The following is a 22,203-nucleotide window of genomic DNA, read 5'->3' on the forward strand; positions in this document are numbered from 1 at the left end:
ATGGTGAGAGGTAATGAGTAAATTCTGGTATCCTCGGCACACACTTGATACTGTGAATCTCTGAATACTGGATTTCCTAACAATTTCCAAAACAAAATATCCCATGCATCTAGCTCCAACTAGCGTTCCATGTTCAAAGTTTGTTAATTCCTGTTGTGAGGCCATTATCACTTCGGAAACCTATTCACGTGAATCACCTGGGTACAAAATTACAACTCCGCTAATGCACCACCCTTTTATATCATGCACATGCGATGCCACCGCTATCTGTACATGTGCTTATTGCAATCCTATGATCTGCGTCACCTCAGTGTAGATATGGTGAATGTAGGTAACTCTTTTTGCAAGTAAAAGGAATACGTCGATTTTCGATAACTTTCTAAGAATCTTTCTGAAAGATAGCACCATTTTTACAAGACCATTTTGTATACAAATACTTTTTCCTCTTACCTTCATACTCTGCCAAGCACATTTCATATTTCCTGGGTAGGAAACTTTCTTTGTCTACTTGGTTGCAATACTCATCCACCTTTTCTTGCATAACTGTCATGATATACTGCATAACAGAACTGCCTTCCTTAAAACCAAAAATTATGTCAGGAGCTTGCACATGACAAATTGCCATACTTATTTCTTCCCCAACATTCAGGTCAACAAATTTCAAGTTTTCATAGAAGTATAGAGCTGGAAAAATAAAAAAAAAACAACGTAATGTACATAATGATTGCAACAGATACCAAAACAAGTCATGTGGCATAGATGGATTGATAATGAGTAAGATTAAACATGTCAAAAATTGCTGTTGTAATTAAAACACAAATAGAACACACCAAGTATGGATTCAGCTCACCTGCAAAATGAGCTGTATAGTTTTCAAGGTGTAAAAGCTACAAAAGATAATATTAACACTGCAAGTAGTTATCAATCTGGATAGTCGTTTGAATGACGCATAGCTTTATTAGGTATGTTCCTATTTCAAGTATTGTTTCCTTGCCTTCATCTGACCCAAGATTTATTTTACGTTTGTTCTCAGTGAAGGAACATTCCTTAAATCCACATGATCAAAGAAGTGATTATCTTCCACTGTTCATCTTCTTTGAGATGCAGCAAACAGGAGACTGCTATGTAACTTTATGTGGATCCAGATCACTATCTTATGCTTCTATGCATGTGAATGCATTTAAAATGGTCATCGGCCTTGCCTGGATGTACGAGACAATTTCACTTTTTCTTTTTTTTCCTCCTCAGAACATCTTTATTCTGATAGTTACAATTTGATGACAATATTAACCAACATTTCTCTTACATGTACTATTTTCCAACACAGTCCCCATCACATTCTATGACCTTATGCCAGAGTTGTATAAGAGTATGTATTCCCTGTTGGTAAAAGGTCTTGTCTAGTGCTCATCGCCACATTTTCACAGCATGAATTACGCTTCATAATCTTCAAAGTTTGTTCCGTGCAGAGAATCCTTTAAGTGGCAGAACCAAACTGAAGGGCACCAGGTCTTGGCAACAGGGTGGATGATGCAATGATGTGCAGCCCAATGTCATGACCGAGTGCCTGGGTTCTGAGACTTCTGCATATGCACGCATTGTCATGTTGGAGTAAGATTTCTTTTGTATTCTTGTCGGACCAAACACACTGTAAAAGGTTCTTGAGTTTGTTTAACCCAAAAGGACTGTCGCAATGACCTTTTATCGAAGACAGCTGCCTTGAATGTCTTCTTTTTTGTTAATTGAAGATGGCCCTACTCTAGTGACTACCTTTTTTTCCCAGCTCGAAGTGATGCAATCGAACAAGTTCTCATTTCCATATTACTATTTATTAAAATACGACAGGCTGCAAATACGTATGTCAGAGTGATTGGCACACGTACCAGGTTGGTACCCGATGACAAGAACAGCTGTTCTCATACAATGAATGCACTTAATGAAATGGAGCACTAAATGCTCAGTTTTGCATATTATACAACTACAAGAGAACTGATGGTTAGTACTTACCGTCTAGAGGCAAAAGTTCTGATACTAGTGACAAAAATATACAATAGCACATTAAATTATCTTAGTTTCAGAATTGTCAGTTCCTTCCTCAGTGAGGAAAAATGGATATGCTAACAAGAAAGGGCGTGTCAGCCAGGATGAGAAAGACAGCCCTCCTGTAAGGGCAAGGAGGGACAATGATGAAAGGGTAGGCATTTGGGGGTGGGGGGTCAATGATAATACATTCATTGGTACACATTGTGTCAACCTCTCGGTACTTGAGGACAGAGAAAGAGAGAGAGAGAGAGAGAGAGAGAGAGAGAGAGAGAGAGAGAGAGAGAGAGAGAGAGAGAAATGAAGATGGATTAAGAGAAATGAAAATAATAATGAAATTAAAAGCAGGAGGAAAAGGAGATGGACAAGAAGAGAGAAAAGGGGAGATTGTAAGTTAACAAATATTAAGTCCCAGAGAGTCAGGATACAACTGTATGTTGGAGAGCAAGTTTCCTTTTCCAGAGTTTATGGGAACTAGATTCAAATAGCCCCCTGTGAGGTAGCAGACACTCTAATCACCTGAGTCATGCTACAGAACATATTGAACAACTGTGTACTTCGTGTCAAGATGGACAGTTAATTATATGCTGTGTATGCAGCAAGCTAATGTAGCGATAATCATTCCTACGTAGAAGACTGTGTGATTGATGCAAATTAGTAGGTCAACAACGTGTGGTTTCTCAAGAATTTTACGGTTTACTTGTGAAGGGGATGGAGCAAATGGATGCGTGATGCAGGTTTTACAGTGAAAATAATTGCAGGGGTAGGCTCTTTGGGTTAGGGATAATATAACTGGAATGTCAAGTGGCTTGACTAGGAGGTTAAGATGGCAACAGTAGGTGGCATGTGGAGGGCATCTGAGAAAAGATCTCATTTTGGGGCTTCACCTGACAAAGTCATATCGTTTATTAGACAGTTGAAGAGAGGAATAGTGCATGGGAGATATGTTTGAGAATAATATCCTTGTGGCAGTTACAGAAGAGGAAAGCTTGGAAAATAGTATTGAACAATTTGGTGGTGGAATAGATACAGTTGGCATAAACTCCTAGGCTGTAGCGATGGGTGCGTTTGATGTGGAAGTAGTGGCAACTGTCAAATTGTAGGTAATGTTTCTCAATGGTTGGCTTTATGTGGACGCACATTTGGATGTCATCCTCAGTGGGGTCAAGGTCAATGTTGAGGAAGGTGGCTCTGGATTTGAAAAAATGTGCAGGGAAAAGGAGTTAAGCTGTTGGATAACTAGAAGAGCCCACCCCCTCCCCCCACCCCACCCTTTACACTGCTGAGTCCAGACTATGGATACATCCTATACAAATCTGTTTTAAGCCAAGGGCCTGTTTCTGAATCTTGAGGAATGTCTCTTACATGCAATCCATGAAAATGTTAGTGCAGGACAGGGCCGTACTGGTTCCCGTAGAAGCCCCCAATTTGTTTGTAGGTTTGGGCCCTCAATGGTGAAGTAGTTACTGGTCAGAATGGAGTTAAATAGGTTGATAAATGTGGTTTTAGGAAAACTTTCAGGTTGGATAGATGGTATTCTAGGGTTGAGATGCTGCGCATATACAGGATGTTGGCATAGAGTGAGGCTGTATCAACAGTAACAAGAAGAGTTGCATGTTGGAAAGGGATGGGAATGGATTTGAGACATTCCGAGGCTGTATGTGATGGACTTCAAGTGCTGGTCAACCAGCAGTGGCAGCCTGGGAGCCAGATAATATAGGATGCACAAGATGGTTTGTATTTTGGGAAGTAGATAAAAGGTGGCACTGCATTAATTAGGAGATGTAAGGAATTCTATAGTCAGTTATGGGTCCTTATGAGGAACCTAGCACTTTACGGATTTTATGCCAGCTCAGTGTGCATGAAACGAGTGGGGTCAGTAGGAATATTATCTGTATCATGGTGTCCAAGGGCTCATGATACCCCTCTGCCATACATTTCACATGTTTAAGTACCCTCGTCATGAAAACTTGTTCACATTAAGGATGACAGTAAAGTTGAGTATCTAACTAATCGTGACCTCAAGGCAGACTATTCTAAGGTTTGGGGTTTCACGGATATTTTTCAGAAATGAATGTGCAGTGCACACTGCCTAGAGAGAATGGTTTTGGGAAAGATGAGGAGGATTCCTCTGGGATCTGGACTGGAAATGTTTTAGGCAGGGTTTGATATGAACCTTGTTGATTTTGGGTTGGGAGTCGGCGGTGAAATGGTATTTCCATTTGGTGAGAGACTGAATGTTAGCCCTCAGAAAGAATTTATGTCCGAGAATCAGAGAGAGATCTAGATGGGAGATTTAGGACTGAATGTTGGTCAAGATTGTGAAGTGTTAGAGTGAGTTGGGTAAGGTTGTGCTTGGATGGGAGGTGTGCTGGTATTGGGAGGATAAGTAAGAATGGCAAGGCTGGGTTTGTGGAGTTTCAATGAGTCCACCAGTAGTACTAAAAATTTTGCCTCCTAAAATGAAGCAATGTCCAGCAATTCTGTCTCCATATTTTCTCATGTGAATTTCTCTTCTGATAGAGTTACATGCTACTCTTCCATTAAATATCAAAATAACACAACACACATTTACTGTATACCCAGCTAATCTGAACAGCTGCTGAAATTAGTCTCAATACTTCTCACTGAAATTTTACAATATTAATATAAATGGAACAGTACTGACAATACACTACTTGCCATGTGCTAATGTTTACTAATATCTCATCTCCCTGTGGTGGATATTTTATAGAGAAAAATAAACTGTGGTGTCAAAAAAACACTAACTATCGACAGAATATTACAGTATACAAAAAGATTTATGAAACAAGACTAATCCCATAGTGAAGTCTCAACTTACCTGGCACATCTGTCTTATTAAGTTGCTGCCAAGATGGGTCTAACAAGGATTTTATTTTTGCATTTATGTGTGTTCCATCCATGAACAAATCCACCCCGTCTTTTATGTCACCAAATTTCTGCAACAGAATCAAAGATATGCTCCATTACCAGTAATTCCAAAGACCATAAAAACTCTCACTGGCTTCGTGATAACACAGCTATTGTGTGCGCGTGGGCATGGGCATGGACGGGTCACAATTTATCAGCATATTAACATTTTTAATGACATATAAATAATTGTTTGATTTTAATCAGTGTCACCAGAAATTACCATTCTTGATGAGAAAAAATTCAGTACCAGACGTTTAAAATACATACACCTCCACGCTTCTTCATAACTGAAACCTGGGCTATATCACATGCGGAACTATCATGAGCACATCCGAATAAACTGTAAACTGAATGGCTATTCTTATAGCAAGAAATCATATTAATTGACTTTGTTACTTTGTGATCATATGGTTTCTTAGCACTGCAGCTTGATACTAAAGAGGGGGACACTAGAAGGGTGGAGTAATGCCAGCAATTCAAATATCATCATACACATCAATTATGATCAGTACATCAAATGGCTACAGTGCCATGGAATAGTTTAGGTGGTTGGGAGTTAGTGGCGGGTAAAAAGGAAGAGGGCTAGTGCGTACTCAGATCTGGTAAATTATCGCAACCTGCATCAACAAAACTCATTGGCAATATGTTAAATGGATAATCGCTGAACTATCAGGGTGTATACGGGGCCAAGGAAAAAAAATTCCCGGATTATTCCCCGATTTCTCCCGGATATCCCGTTTAAAAAATATGCTTTTTCCCTGGCGAAAATAGACTTTTTCTGTGCTAAATGACAGTAGGTTTTCCGTAGATTTTCCCTCGGAACTGTAAAACTTATCAATCCTTTGAATGGTTAACGTTCTATACAATCATGTAAAACCTCCCGGAAAAAAAAAGAAAAGACGGGGCAGAGAAGTTTTGGAGAGACTTCTAATAAAAAAGGAGAGAAGTTTTGGAAAGTCCTTTGATTTGCAGCAACATATACACTGCATATTTTCGTATTACGAAAGTATAAATTCGAATTGCACCAAAAACAGCGCGTTAAGTCTCCGGAGGTTGCGATGTCCTTTCGTAAGCGAGTCATATCTCAAGCCACAAGATCTCGCCAGCCGATGACAGCAGCTATTCAGAGCATAGGACACGTGTTATAGTCAGCCAATAGCAAGATCACTGGTTACATGCGAACACACAAGAGGAAAAGTTAACGGTTTACATTAATATATACAGTACCATATATCTACAAGAAAAGCTAAGCTTTCACACATAATATTAGTCTCTAAGATTAACACTCAACAACAGAAGCTAAGTTTTCACATGTAATGTTGATCTTTTTTGCGTGTGTTATACTTTAAGATACATCACACAAATGTGCCAGTAAATTTAAAATTATGACGTAAATGTCTCGGCTCGAAATTCTTGTAAGTGACTGGACCTCAAAAAGTTCAGTTTCGAACACTCTGTGATTTAGAAATCCATCCCACTTTCTCACACGTAACATAATTCATCTTGCGTAAAAAGAAATTTACTTTGAAAGTAACACTTTTCTAACCACCGTTCGCAATACTATCTGGAGACTGTTAGGTTCGATTTACCAGTTGCCAGAGAGCGCCAGAAAACAGGCATTATTGTGCGTGTGCAACTACGGTGGTGTAGGAAGCCCGCATGTTCGTGTGCATAAAACACTAAGGGAGCTCGCATTACACAATAAAAGAAACAAGGCATCAGAGGATACTCCAAAGAGCATCGGAATTTCGTAAACCATACTAAAATGCATAATTCGGCTTGAAGCGCAAATTGGCTTTTTCCAGATTCACAATGAAGTAGGTCGCATCAAGCTTTTCAGGGTGGTTTTTGGTATGTAAATTTTCTTGGAGTACCAGTACTCTACGATCTGATTTTTGGTTCTTTATTATGGCATAATGCCATACACGGCAGACGATGATAACGTGCACTTGAAATTCAGCGAACAGTTGGAACTAGCCAATACTGTAGAACGAAACACTTTGTTTCAAATAAAATGATTGTCTCAGCAGAAAGATTAATAAAGCCAAATTTCTTTAGCAAACTTGCAAAAATAATTTTATTGCTCTGCAAGGCAATTAATGCTTGACTGCTACTAACGTCGAAATAAAATAAAATCGGAAAACTGAAATTAATAATATACTTTTGTCCTCCGTAATTATGTGAATGTATTTTAATTCACTCGATAGCTACCGGCCATAGAAATCCGTTTCGTTTTCATTTGACGTTGGAGCTGCACACGAAGAGAAGCAGCAAAATCACTTCACGTAAACACAGGTCACGTGGAGACTAGCCCCCTCCCCACTACAACTCAGACAACTCTGTGCGAGCGCGAATCTGGCAGCTAGGGCGCGCGAGAAAATTTTTTCTCATTTGCATCTGGCTGATTGCTGCTACTACCGATACAGGTAATAGCCAAACTTCAAGTAGCGGGAAGCGGGAGAAGGTCCTGCTTATACGCGAGTCAAATGCGCATGCACAACAGATCGCTGGCAACTGGTCAAACGAACCTAATATTTCCTTTGCCAGTAAAGTTTTATTTTTTTCCCTCTCGTTTATATTTTATTGCTGCAGTATCATCCTCCAGTAGCAGGATATAATAACATTCTTTGCTAGAGGATCAATTCTGCAATCAAAACTACAAAAATTTAACTGAAAGCTAAAACAATGAAAAATTCCCGGAATTCCGAAAAATTCCCGGATTTTTCCTGGTTTTCTCCCGGATGAAAAAATTCTCGGGTTTTTCCCGGTTGTCCCGGGTCGTATACACCCTGACTATACAATACAAATAAAAGCTGTAAACTTGTTGTCTTAATCACTGGTCAACCATGCCTTATTTATTAAATCTACTGCACTCTTTTAATGTTTCTTGACTTGGTCTCCAGGGCACACTGATTTTGGCCATCTTTATCCTCATATTTTGCAAGAGTCTTCACTCTTCTGTCCATGACGATTTTGCTGTCCTTGAAACCTGTGAGAGCCTGAATACTGGATTTGAAATTCGGCCTGTTGTAAATCTCTGTGTTCCTGTATTCCCATTTCTTCCCGATCCCTTTTGAATCTCTTGGATCCAATGTACTTTGGTTCTCTTACTCCCAAGAAACTGTTTAATTTGGCGAGTTAATGTCCTGTGTCCCATTCTAAACGAGTTTCTTAAGAACATGCTGCTCCTTTTGCTGATACTGTCCAATACTCTCCCTAACTGGGTGTACTGTTCTTGGTTCACTCGCCTTCTATATTAACTATCTCTTGTTTTTCGAGAACCCAATATCCTCTCGGGAATTCTTTGTTCCACAAGTTCTAGTCTTTTAACACTTTCACCGAAGACGTAAATATGAGCCATTAATCACAAAATGGTAACTTAATTGTGCTTGTGCTGGTAGCTGAAATCGTACTCTAGCAAAACCCTGAAGTTAGTGTTCTTTACATGTAACACTGACAGCTAAATTAACACACACAAGCATCTTTTGCACTTGTTTGCAAACATTACTAACATTACTTCAAACAACCTTTCTAGAGTCTCTTATTTATTACCAGTGCAAAGAAACTATATTTTAAATAATGAACAAATGCAGGTCTTTGGTGAAGAAGAAAAAACTTGGCTTTGAAAACACTGAAACAATTATAAAACATTAAACAAAAAACGAATTTTATATTTGGGGGGGGGGGGGGGGGGGGGGCGGGACGGATCCTTTCAAATTATTAAGAATACATGTTATAAAACAAAACGGTCCCTAATCATGTTTAATTACACAGCTGTCCAACAATTTACAGGATTGTTCACCAGTCTCTGCACTCATTAGTTGTGACTGTATGCTTGCCCAGTTCAATGCACTTTTTACACTTCATGACTTGCTTTCTCTCTCTCTCTCTCTCTCTCTCTCTCTCTCTCTCTCTCTCTCTATCTATCTATCTATCTATCTTTCCAAAAAACATCATTTTGATATCTTGACCCACTTATGAGATTCAACGATTTTTACAACCACTTGATTCCTGAAGAGCACGAAAGGATTCGGATGCACTGATGCGACCTGTCCGCAGATATAACTGCAAATACCTAAAGAATGAAGAGAGGTTATTCCAGTCTCAACTTTAAATTCAGTTTAGACATGTCTGTTATATTTCATATGCAATAATGTATGGTCTAAATGAACTATACAGAAAGTCTATGCAATGTGATTTTAGCTCTGCACATTCTTAAAAATTGTGTGCAGGCATGTACTCAGTTTTGTGCAGCACAGTAACTACAATGAATAACGAAAATAAATTCAGACCTTTAACAAGCAAAGATATCAAGCTATAAGATGTGGAAGAATCAAATTTTTTCAACAAATAGTTTTCTTAAAACTAGATGGTAAGTATTTCACAGCTGCCGTCACGTCCACTCTCCACTGCTTTGCCGAAAAGACACATGGCTGTTGCCCTCAACGTCACACGTGCTGCAGCAACAAGATTCAAACACGTTTGAATTCAAACGTCGCTAGTTGTAGCAGAGGACAGGCAGCGCCAAGAACGTCACCCACGTAGGACACTTCCGTAAACATTCCTGCAGTGGTGTCTCATCAGCTGTCGTGTGCTGTCTGCCTCTTCTGTCGCTTATGTAGGATGTGGCCTACCAATCCCAGACATATTCATATTGCAATTGACAAATGGCAGTGGTTTTGGAAGTATATGCTGGCATCAATTCTTCATTTTTAGCATTCTAATGTGAAATTCAGTGGAAGTGTGGCCAACCTCTCCTCCACTCTTCTACTTTCCGATCATCATGCTTTGCATATAGAGAGCAACTGTAATTCCTGCATGAAACCAGTTTGTCCACTGCGAAATCTAATTCCTTTATGCAGCTTTAAAGATTCAATTTCTTTGCAGGTGTTCCTCCAATATAACCTTAGTCTCCAATTGCAATGCGTTTTCAGATACAATAAGGTTTTAGATAATGTAAAACTGTTGTAATAACTGCCCATATGAATATGGTGTCCAACATGTATTTCTATAAAAAATAAAAACAAACTGTAAAAAAGCCTTTTCAGCATGAGAGTTTCAAACACATCATAAGCATTCCAATGTACATGGCACACTTATTTATAAAACCATTGTAATGCCATATTTGTGCCTTTAGTTTCACATATGTAGCCAAAAGGACAAACACCCCCTCAAAATAATCATTAATTCATCTAATGATAAGGTCTCTTCTTGGATAATACAAATGACATTCTATTATTAAAATAATTTATTTTAGGTCATATTTTATATACTCTCATCATCTCGTTTTGTGCATCCTTGCTGAGGATTTCTAACAAAATGTAATGAGCTTAAAATGACTGCTCAAACGCATTGTTGTTCCTCTATTTTGAAGCAGAGGATTTTTTCCAGTAATCTTGCACTTGCCCACATTTCACATTGCCCATTTTTTTTTGTCATCAGTCTACTGACTGGTTTGATGCGGCCCGCCACGAATTCCTTTCCTGTGCTAACCTCTTCATCTCAGTGTAGCACTTGCAACCCACGTCCTCAATTATTTGCTTGACGTAATCCAATCTCTGTCTTCCTCTACAGTTTTTGCCCTCTACAGCTCCCTCTAGTACCATGGAAGTCATTCCCTCATGTCTTAGCAGATGTCCTATCATCCTGTCCCTTCTCCTTATCAGTGTTTTCCACATATTCCTTTCCTCTCCGATTCTGCGTAGAACCTCCTCATTCCTTATCTTATCAGTCCACCAAATTTTTAACATTCGTCTATAGCACCACATCTCAAATGCTTCGATTCTCTTCTGTTCCGGTTTGCCCACAGTCCATGTTTCACTACCATACAATGCTGTACTCCAGACGTACATCCTCAGAAATTTCTTCCTCAAATTAAGGCCGGTATTTGATATTGGTAGACTTCTCTTCGCCAGAAATGCCTTTTTTGCCATAGCGAGTCTGCTTTTGATGTCCTCCTTGCTCCATCCGTCGTTGGTTATTTTACTGCCTAGGTAGCAGAATTCCTTAACTTCATTGACTTCGTGACCATCAATCCTGATGTTAAGTTTCTCGCTGTTCTCATTTCTACTACTTCTCATTACCTTCCTCTTTCTCTGATTTACTCTCAAACCATACTGTGTACTCATTAGACTGTTCATTCCGTTCAGCAGATCATTTAATTCTACTTCACTTTCACTCAGGATAGCAATGTCATCAGCGAATAGTATCATTGATATCCTTTCACCTTGTATTGTAATTCCACTCCTGAACCTTTCTTTTATTTCCATCATTGCTTCCTCGATGTACAGATTGAAGAGTAGGGGCGAAAGGCTACAGCCTTGTCTTACACCCTTCTGAATACGAGCACTTCGTTCTTGATCATCCACTCTTATTATTCCCTCTTGGTTGTTGTACATATTGTATACGACCCGTCTCTCCCTATAGCTTACCCCTACTTTTTTCAGAATCTCAAACAGCTTGCACCATTTTATATTGTCGAACGCTTTTTGCAGGTCAACAAATCCTATGAAAGTGTCTTGATTTTCGTTTAGCCTTGCTTCCATTAGTAGCCGTAACGTCAGAATTGCCTCTCTCGTCCCTTTACTTTTCCTAAAGCCAAACTGATCGTCACCTAGTGCATTCTCAATTTTCTTTTCCGTTCTTCTGTATATTATTCTTGTAAGCAGCTTCGATGCATGAGCTGTTAAGCTGATTGTGCGATAATTCTCGCACTTGTCAGCTCTTGCCGTCTTCGGAATTGTGTGGATGATGCTTTTCCGAAAGTCAGATGGTATGTCGCCAGACTCATATATTCTACACACCAACATGAATAGTCGTTTTGTTGCCCCTTCCCCCAATGGTTTTAGAAATTCTGATGGAATGTTATCTATCCCTTCTGCCTTATTTGACCGTAAGTCCTCCAAAGGTCTTTTAAATTCCGATTCTAATGCGGGATCCCCTCTCTCTTCTAAATCGACTCCTGTTTCTTCTTCTGTCACATCAGACAAATCTTCACCCTCTTAGAGGCTTTCAATGTATTCTTTCCACCCATCTGCTCTCTCCTCTGCATTTAACAGTGGAATTCCCGTTGCACTCTTAATGTTACCACCGTTGCTTTTAATGTCACCAAAGGTTGTTTTGACTTTCCTGTATGCTGAGTCTGTCCTTCCGACAATCATATCTTTTTCGATGTCTTCACATTTTTCCTGCAGCCATTTCGTCTTAGCTTCCCTGCACTTCCTATTTATTTCATTCCTCAGCAACTTGTATTTCTGTATTCCTGATTTTCCCGGAACATGTTTGTACTTCCTCCTTTCATCAATCAACTCAAGTATTTCTTCTGTTACCCATGGTTTCTTTGCAGCTACCTTCTTTGTACCTATGTTTTCCTTCCCAACTTCTGTGATGGCCCTTTTTAGAGATGTCCATTCCTCTTCAACTGTACTGCCTACTGCGCTATTCCTTATTGCTGTATCTATAGCGTTAGAGAACTTCAAACGTATCTCGTCATTCCTTAGTCCTTCCGTATCCCACTTCTTTGCGTATCGATTCTTCCTGACTAATGGCTTGAACTTCAGCCTACTCTTCATCACTACTATACTGTGATCTGAGTCTATATCTGCTCCTGGGTACGCCTTACAATCCAGTATCTGATTTTTTGAATCTCTGTCTGACCATGATGTAATCTAATTGAAATCTTCCCGTATCTCCCGGCCTTTTCCAAGTATACCTCCTCCTCTTGTGATTCTTGAACAGGGTATTCGCTATTACTAGCTGAAACTTGTCACAGTACTCAATTAGTCTTTCTCCTCTTTCATTCCTTGTCCCAAGTCCATATTCTCCTGTAACCATTTCTTCTACTCCTTTTCCTACAACTGCATTCCAGTCGCCCACGACTATTAGATTTTCGTCCCCCTTTACATACTGCATTACCCTTTCAATATCCTCATACACTTTCTCTATCTGTTCATCTTCAGCTTGCGACGTCGGCATGTGTACCTGAACTATCGTTGTCGGTGTTGGTCTGCTGTCGATTCTGATTAGAACAACCCAGTCATTGAACTGTTCACAGTAACACACCCTCTGCCCTACCTTCCTATTCATAACAAATCCTACACCTGTTATACCATTTTCTGCTGCTGTTGATATTACCCGATACTCATCTGACCAGAAATCCTTGTCTTCCTTCCACTTCACTTCACTGATCCCTACTATATCTAGATTGAGCCTTTGCATTTCCCTTTTCAGATTTTCTAGTTTCCCTACCACGTTCAAGCTTCTGACATTCCACGCCCAGACTCGTAGATAGTTATCCTTTCGTTGATTATTCAATCTTTTTCTCATGGTAACCTTCCCCTTGGCAGTCCCCTCCCGGAGATCCGAATGGGGGACTATTCCGGAATATTTTGCCAATGGAGAGATGATCATGACACTTCTTCAATTACAGGCCAAATGTCCTGTGGATACACGTTATGTGTCTTTAATGCAGTGGTTTCCATTGTCTTCTGCATCCTCATGTCGTTGATCATTGCTGATTCTTCCACCTTTAGGGGCAATTTCCCACCCCTAGGACAAGAGTGCCCTGAACCTCTATCCACTCCTCCGCCCTCTTTGACAAGGCCATTGGCAGAATGAGGCTTAAGTCTTCGGCTGCCAATGCTGATTATTTATCAAAATTTAGGCAGTGGCGGGGATCCAACCCGGGACCGAAGACGTTTTGATTATGAATCAAAGACGCTACCCCTAGACCACGGGTACGACCTACATTGCCCATATGAAATGAAATACCCAAGACGACAAGTATTCCACTTTTACAAGCATGTTTCCAGCTACAAATCTTATACTTGTTCTTTGTATTATTGCTTAAAAATAAATTTACAGCCTAGTCATTCATTTCTTCAACTATCCTCTCACGTCATCTGTATTTAATAGCAAAACAAAATCCATTCATGTATTCTGGTGAGATGAATAAACAGACATTCTTGTTTTGTGGACGGGTGATACTGCAAATCATGTGTTTCATCATGCCACATTTCTCCTGAGATACTAACTTCTGCCAGTGGGGATTATCCACCATCAATGATTCCATCATCTTCAAGGTCCATATGTCCCAATTCTACACTGTCACAAAACTACTTGAAAAGTGACTACACAAGAGTTCATGCATTCTCAAGATTCCAGGTGTCTTCCTCTGATTCTTTAACGTCAAATACAAAATCACTTTTCTAAAACAGTCAGTAACTGATCAGTAGCAAATTTTTGTTTCTTCCTACTCCGTTTAGTGCTAGAAGATCCTGGTGCTCATTGATTAGCTGTGATTTTGTACCCTGTATGTCACAGGCAACTAAGCACAAGAAAACAAAACTGTAGGCACAAAAGATTGTTCCTGGAGACTTTGTTCCTTGTGCAAGCACGTGTTCATAGCTGCAGAACTACACTGAATAATCCACCATGCTTGTAAGCATCTGCAACAATGTCTTCTTGTTCGTGGAAACTGTTTTACGTGTTAGTAGCACTTATAAGTGTCAGTTACAGTGAACGTGTTTAAGAACTATATTCATACTTCCTGCTACATCTAAAGCTTGAGGCCAGATCTCTGTCTGGTAATGCAATGTTCACAATGTTTCTTTTCCTGTCGTCAGACCAGTTCCTAACGCTCTCCCACCAGGTATTTAAACATCTCCATCTTCTGGATATTTCTCTCCATTTAGAAGCTGACTTGAAGTTTGTCATGTACTGTGTCTTCTCAGTAAAGACCTGTAGACCTGCTTTAGCCAATATTGGCTAAAGCAGGTCTACGACAATATCACATCATCTGCTAATGTCAGACAATCTACCCAAATTCTTGGTTTCTTACACCGTTAGTTTGTAGAGAACCAGCATGAGGCCAACTACAGGCTCTTTTCCATGCCTCACAATTTCATTTGGCACATGTTGCTGTACGGCATATAGTACAATGCTTGTGAACTTTAACCATTTGGTCTCCACAATTTTATCCTCTTATGTTGACCGCTCAGGTACTCTGCAATATGTTTTCCGTCACTCTTACAAACCAAAACTATTTTGCTAACTTGCTTTGCATTCCTTTTAACTCCTGCAGTCGCTGATGTGGTAACAACCTGTTGATAACTGATGCTCTAATCTGTTAGTTGAATCTGAAAGCACAGGTCTGTTAATAGAAGGTCTAATACATTGCCCTCCCAACTCTGTTCTGTAACTACTCTCTATTTCCCATGCATACATTCAGGAAAGTCTCACCACAGGTACCAGTCTCTGGCAACAGTTTTCATCACATGGCTCTCACACTTTGTATCTGACAAACTGGAGTCTTACCCCTATTACAACAACTGCATCAGGAAATTTAGGTGGGTATTCTGTACAGCAGAGGCATTCTACTTTTTTTTCTTCCTGACCAACACTCAATACATGTGAACAAAACAGACAGAATGAAAGATTCAGTTCACAGTTTCTCTGTGCCCTTTTATAGTAGTATCGCAGCAGTTTCCTCATTTCCTTCTTTTGGTAGGAAATAACAAGTTTCCCCTTAAGACAGCTATATATTTCATGTTCATTTTCTATGCATTGTAACTTCTGTGGAACTATTAATTGGATTTTAAAAAGGTGACTGCTTTTGAATTTGTTTCCTTTAGAACTATGATACTAGCAGCAGACATTACCATAGTTCCATATACAAAAGCAAATGTTTTTACTGATACCACTGTAACTAATAACCGTGAAAGAGAGACCATACGTTGTTTAGTGATGACTTTCCACAATTTACCTGGGAGAAAACAGAATTACAATATTTTAAGTGGCTCCAGAAACATTTCATGTGAACAGCTTATCTGGAACACCATGTATACTGCCAAAAATTGTCCGCTACTAAGAGTCCTGAAAGGAAGTTACCAGCATATTGATGGAGAGAGACAAGATAGAGGAACAAGGACAGCATCTAGTCATTACCACCTTAAGAACTATGCTAAAGGACAAGAAGAATTTACCACCTCCTTATTCTTCCCTGGCTTGCATGGTTTCATTCATTATTTCCACCTACAGCTTACAAATATCTTCTTAGTTTTTAGTTGTTTTGTTTTGAAATGTCAAGAGTAATATGCCACATTATTAGTGTTCCAGACTTTTATTTCTGTTACACTAAAGGAATCTGACATGAATATGAATTGTATTCAGCTTGTCTTACCACTTTGAGATCTGTTTCCTTCAAAGTAATTTCACTAAGAAATTCCACAATCTGTGTGTTAAGTGGAAGCTCCGGTACATCCTTCAAGTGTACCTTGACAGCACATGCAGGAACCTAGAGGAAAAGTAAAGTATTTTTTAAATTGTTATTGAAATAATTAAGCTGAAATAAAGACATATTTAAACAAAGTACATACATTTTTCAATTCTTCACTTAGTTCTTTGACATCACTGAGGTCTTCCAGCTCAGTGTTTCCGAAGTCTAAATAAGTAACAACCACTTTATCTTTTTCAAAACCAGTCACTTTTGCTCTGTAATAGTTGTTATCCTTGTTGTATTTGCAAGCAATGACTTCACCTTTAATTGGCAACCTACCCATAGGTGGTGCTGCAAATTGATAAAATAAATTTCAAGTAACGTACAACTTGTCTGCATAACAATACATGACCTCACACATTTTCCTACAGACCTTTGAAAGCATGACCAGCAACATCCTGCAGGATCCTATTAAATTTTTCTTGCATGCTCTTTGAGGTTGGTCTTACAAACATTGTCCTTGGACTGTTAAACGTGGACAATATGACGAAGCTGTTATTCTCCAACTCTGCAACTTTAATGCCTTTGTCTTCTGCGATAGCATCCCATTTCTTCACTTCAACTGTACAGATAACAACATTATCTACAACATCCGCAATAACTTTTGTGGGATAAGCACCCACAATAGTCATTTTCAGGTTCCCACCAATCTGAGGAAAAAGAAAACTTTCAATGAAAACAATAGCCAACCAGCTACCTAAATTTAGAAATATACATTTTAAATGCTTAGTTTCTATATTCAACCATGTCATGCAAATTGAAGCTTAAAGCAATGCAGTATCACAAGGTCAGACATTAGCTGGTATTCTCTCGACAAGTTTTTGCAAAAGAAAGGAAAACTGTTTAACTACTACAGTCAATGGCAAAGTTCTTAGAAATGGATCTAGAGCCTTTGGCAATTTAAAGAAACCGCAGGAAGCATAAAGCTGGGTGGTCAGACAGGGCCCTGAACGGCCATCCTCTCAAATGAGAATTGCTGCAACAACTTCGTAATTTGTAAGTTATGTGATACGCAGAGATATTCAATGAAGTCAACACAATGTGACAACATATAGATGAGAAATGGAGGGGATAGTGGGGGATGGAAGGGGGGAGGGGGGGAGGGAGGGAGAGGGAGAGGGAGGGAGAGAGAGAGAGAGAGAGAGAGAAAATATGCATAACTCTAGCAGTAATTACGGTGACCTGGCCACGTGAGACAATAAAAGAAATCACTCAAATTTCTTAGAAGTAACACATCTTGTCAATTCTTAAACAATGTCTCTACACATAACCAGCTATTTCATCTGGCTTACCTCCATCCAGCAAATCCTAACAACCATACTGCAAGTTTTATCCTGTTGCTTTCCTCTCTCTTCCACTTATTTCACAGCTTCCTAAGGATAATCTGTTTCCTATTTCCCCTTCATTTTGCTGCATCCTACCCTTTTGTCATCATTTATCCCCTCTCCCCCTCCTCCCCCCCCCCCCCCCCCCTTCCCCTGGTTTTTCCTTTTCCTCCTCCACTACGTTACGATTTTGAAGCACAATTTTCAGTGGTTATACAATAGCCAAAATTATATATTATATACAACATTTTATTTGTTTCAAGCATATGTGAAGAAGAAGTAATTCAAAACAAACTCGATACTGCATAAAATAGGTCAAATATTTTTATAAATTAACTATTATTTGATCACAAAACGACCAAACAGCAAAATGTTAAAATATACACTGAAATGTTTTTTAAGGAGAATGCAGTAATAATTGTACAAAAAGCTCCATGCTATAAAGTTCTAAAAAAATTTTCAAAAAGGTAATGCAGAAAACAGGAAATGACATGACTGTGGTGACATGAGCAGTCATTAAAACAAAACAAAAGAAAGGAAAAAACATGTGAACTATCAGGAAAACACCAAAAACAAAGGAAAAAACAACAGATAAGCGAAGAAAATAACTTTTGGCAAAATAATGAATCATGTACATTTGTTGAAAATAGAAGATGTGGATTTGATCACACTGCAAAGTCACTGTATCACCAAATCACTGTATCACTGTATCACCAAAAATAAATATAAATTCATATCAGAGTGCTGTCGTAGTAGTAGTAGTGAATCAGTAAAACACAAATATTTGTTCACATTAGTAGATACGTAGTTACAGAGCATTTCAAAAGAGTGGAGTGGTAACCAACTAATTTAACAGATCAGTAGATGAAATTTACTTCAAAATATGCAACAAGCTATTATGTTAAACCAAGAAGCCACAATTACAGCACAATACTGTGCCTTTTACTGTTATCTGAACTTTTTTTTCAGTATTTCTAGGTACTATAATTTTACAATGAATGGGACCTAACTTATATTTGAATCTGTATAGACATCATTTCAAAAACACTTGTAGTTAAGATAATGGTAGAATCAACAACATTTTGACTAACCTTTATATAGTTTTCCCACACCTCACTCTCCGTCATGAAATACTTAACAATTTCACACCTTACAGACATCTGTTGTAAGTTTACAAATCCCTCAGGGATTCTTCTCACATTCTCTACTTTCTGTGAAATACCAATATCGCAGAAAGCAACACGGTAACCATTCTGCAGTACTGACAATATTTTAGCTCTGTACCATAACGGATCTGTGGGAAGCTGAGCTACTACCATTTCACCAACTGCTGGTCTGTGGAAGCATGAAGGACTGTCATTAGCAATTTACTATTAATGTCATGCATAACTACAAACTTCCTACACAAGGGAATGTAAATGGAACTACTTCTACTTAAAGCCATTTTCTAAAGATTAATTTTTGAGAAGTAAGTGAACACGTAGACAATGACTCTTTTTTCCTTCTGAAACAATCGTGATGCATTGAGTAACAGGACCATATACATTCAAGGAGGAAATAAGTACTCTGATTACCAACACAGCGAAGTTACCTGCTAGTAAGGCACCAACCATAAGAGGTAAAAATCCACAAACAAACTTTTAACAGCAATTATTACCAGCTTTCTAACAATTTTCAGTATTCCTGTTATGCCTCCACCTCTCCCATTTCATTACACCACCATTAGCTTAGCAAAGTTCATTGTCTGCTTACTGTATACAGTAATAAAGTAATATGAACACTCCGAAGCTGTCATTTCTAAAACAAAAAACCTACGAAGATTTCACAACTTCAAAACTAGTGAACTGAGTGAGTACATTTATGAGTGAGTACATTTAATACTCCTAAAGTAAAGGTGGACTTTTTCAGCTGCTGTCTCTAAAGAGCTTTTATTGTTACAACAGAATAAATATACTGTAGACACACATGACCAAATAAGATAAACAGATGCTAGGAATCAATGCTAAGCAATGGAGAATGGCTGGATATTGTTTCTTAAAGGAGATCATTGGCACAGAAAAAGAAATACTAAAATTCATTAGCCTAGAAGAACATTTCAGTTCCACAAGAAGAGTTCAATGACAGTTTTAACAAACCACTGCCAACATGACTCTTGCTGCAACACACCAGTGAGGAAAAAGTTTTGCAGTTATCAAAAGTATTAGACAACCACTAAGTTGGATAACAGTCTGATATTCTTACTGCTACAGAAAACAGAACAAATCTTCTATTAGTCTTGACTCATGCTAAGCATGTTAAAACAAATCTGGAATAGTGTGAGCAAAAGTGATATGGTGTATTATCCTCAAAAGGTGAATAACTATCACATACAACAAGAGTTTCCTTAAGTTAAAAAGTACATGCTGTGGATCAAATAATATTTCCATGACCTGTGACAATATTTCAATGAAAGACACTGCTATCAGATGGAGTAGAGACAAATGGAATATAGAAAGGAACAAATAATGAGGGAGGCAACCTGGGGTAAAGAGATGGCTAAAATTGAAAATTCTTCAAAACTTTTGGACCAAATTGATGAAAATCATCATGTACCGCTTACCAGTATATTAATAATACATCTGTCAATCTGTCATGTCTGTCCATCTTTGATCACGCTAATCTCCAAAAGCGGCAGACTAGTTTTCATGAGGTTTTCAAAACCTTTAACATAACTTGGGGCACCTTATATATTTATGTTCATCAAAATCTGATCACAGAAAAAAAGATATGTATAAATATAATAAATGTGAATGCATGAATTTATGTATCCGTATAGTCCATATCTCCTCCAAAGCCAATGGACCAGTTTCAACCACACCTAGTACACATGTCACTTACTGTTTGGAAAGAATCACTGCAGGTTAGAATCACCTACCTATCAAAGGGGTAAGGGTGAGGGTGAAGTAGTAGTGTAGGCCACAAAGTGTGAATACCCTGATTTTATTCATCCAGTATTTGAGAAGAGAGCACTTAGCGACTTTCAACAAACTTTAAGCATAATTTCAAACTTTCCTGAAACTTTTACTCAGTGTCACTTCCACCCCCTACAAAATGATGAAAGGAAAAGAAGTTTATCGCTAACTATGTTTTCATTGTTCATGCAATAGAACTGTCACATCAGGCTGATGTTTCAATTTGTCACTTCTTTACTACAAACGGTATTCACGACACACTGTGTTCAAATGTAGCACTGAATGTACATGCAAGGTTATATCATTGTACAGCACAGTTCAGGAGTATGACATCATAAACATTAAGCTGCATGAAAAACTGCCGCATAAAGTAGTATGTTTTAATTTATTATTTCTTTGATACTAACTATTTGCAACATGTTAAGCAGACAGTATGCATGTATGGCACTAAATATATCTAACAAATCACTTTATACAGCGCAGAGGAAGGGGCAGGAGGAGTCTGGCTAATAGAATTGAAATAAACAATAATATAATGAAAAGGATAGCTTGCTACTTACCATAAAGATGACACATTTAGTTGCACGTAGGCAAAAACATGTGATCTTTAGATGAGTAGCAATCTATCCTCGTCCTTACACTGTTGATAGTAGTACAGGGGTTTGTGGGCGCACGACAGCAAGGTCTTCAGCGCCCGTGCAGTATCATAGTGAGACGGGTGTCAAGAAAAAAAACCTCAGAACATTGACATAAAACAGAACATAAAACACGGGGAACAATCATTGAAAAAATGTGCTCACCCACACCAAAGCGTGGGATGAAGCAGGGCGTCAGCAGTAAAACATGGACAACACAGGAAGAAAATGGTAGAGGGAGCTAAAACAATGTAGCAGATGGAAGTGGCTGGCTGACCGCAAGGAAAAAAGGGAGGAGTCAGCCACTCTGCAACACACTAAAACCTCCAGCCTAAAAGTTTAGGCCAGAGTCCAGACACATCACAAAACTTAAAAACCCTAGACACACACGCCTCATCGTTAGCTAAAACACAAGGTAGATCCCCATCAACTTGTGCTTCTGCCCGTGCATCACGGTATAAAATGCAGTATGTTAAAATGTGCCGGACAGAGATGTGCACACCACAAGCATCACAAAACGGAGGATCCTCCCGCCGTAATAAAAAGCTATGTGTGAGAGGACAGTGCCAGATCCGAAGACGTGTGAGGGCCACCTCTTCCCGCCTGAGCAATCAGCAGGAGGAACGCCACGGCCGAGTGGTTGACTTTACCGACCGCAGTTTATTGGCCGTCACCGCCAGCCATTCGTCCTCCCACAACTCCATGCACTTCCTGTGGAGTGCAGCGATGACTGACTGCAAGGGGATAGGACACTGGACCACATCCTGCTCTCTGCAGGCCTCCTTGGCAGCCCGATCAGCCTGTTCATTGCCCCATATGCCGACATGACCAGGCACCCAGCAGAAGGATACCTCTTTACCCCGCTGTTGGAGCAAGTACAGTTGGTCATGTATCAGCTGGACCATCTCCTCAGTCGGGTATAGGTTCTGCAGTGATTGTAAGGCACTAAGAGAATCGGAGCAGAGAAGAAATCGATCGCCCCGAACACGATGCATCTGCTCCAGTGCCTTCAGGACCGCATGGAGCTCCGCTGCGAAAACGGT

General features: G+C 39.2%; 1 protein-coding gene across 1 annotated transcript in view; it reads right to left on the reverse strand.

Moving 5' to 3' along the window:
• The window catches only part of LOC124794622, a 212,408-nt gene that overhangs the window by 43,390 nt on the left and 146,815 nt on the right, over positions 1–22,203 (reverse strand). The window contains exons 16-21 of the mRNA XM_047258114.1: positions 18,666–18,909; positions 16,623–16,899; positions 16,350–16,540; positions 16,154–16,267; positions 4,883–5,000; positions 451–684 (exon numbers count right to left, since the gene is read on the reverse strand). Of these exons, the coding sequence (XP_047114070.1) occupies positions 451–684; positions 4,883–5,000; positions 16,154–16,267; positions 16,350–16,540; positions 16,623–16,899; positions 18,666–18,909 (1,178 nt within the window). The remainder of the gene's footprint in view (positions 1–450; positions 685–4,882; positions 5,001–16,153; positions 16,268–16,349; positions 16,541–16,622; positions 16,900–18,665; positions 18,910–22,203) is intronic.

This window comes from Schistocerca piceifrons, chromosome 4, assembly GCF_021461385.2.
Source record: "Schistocerca piceifrons isolate TAMUIC-IGC-003096 chromosome 4, iqSchPice1.1, whole genome shotgun sequence".
In the NCBI taxonomy this organism is placed as follows: domain Eukaryota; kingdom Metazoa; phylum Arthropoda; class Insecta; order Orthoptera; family Acrididae; genus Schistocerca; species Schistocerca piceifrons.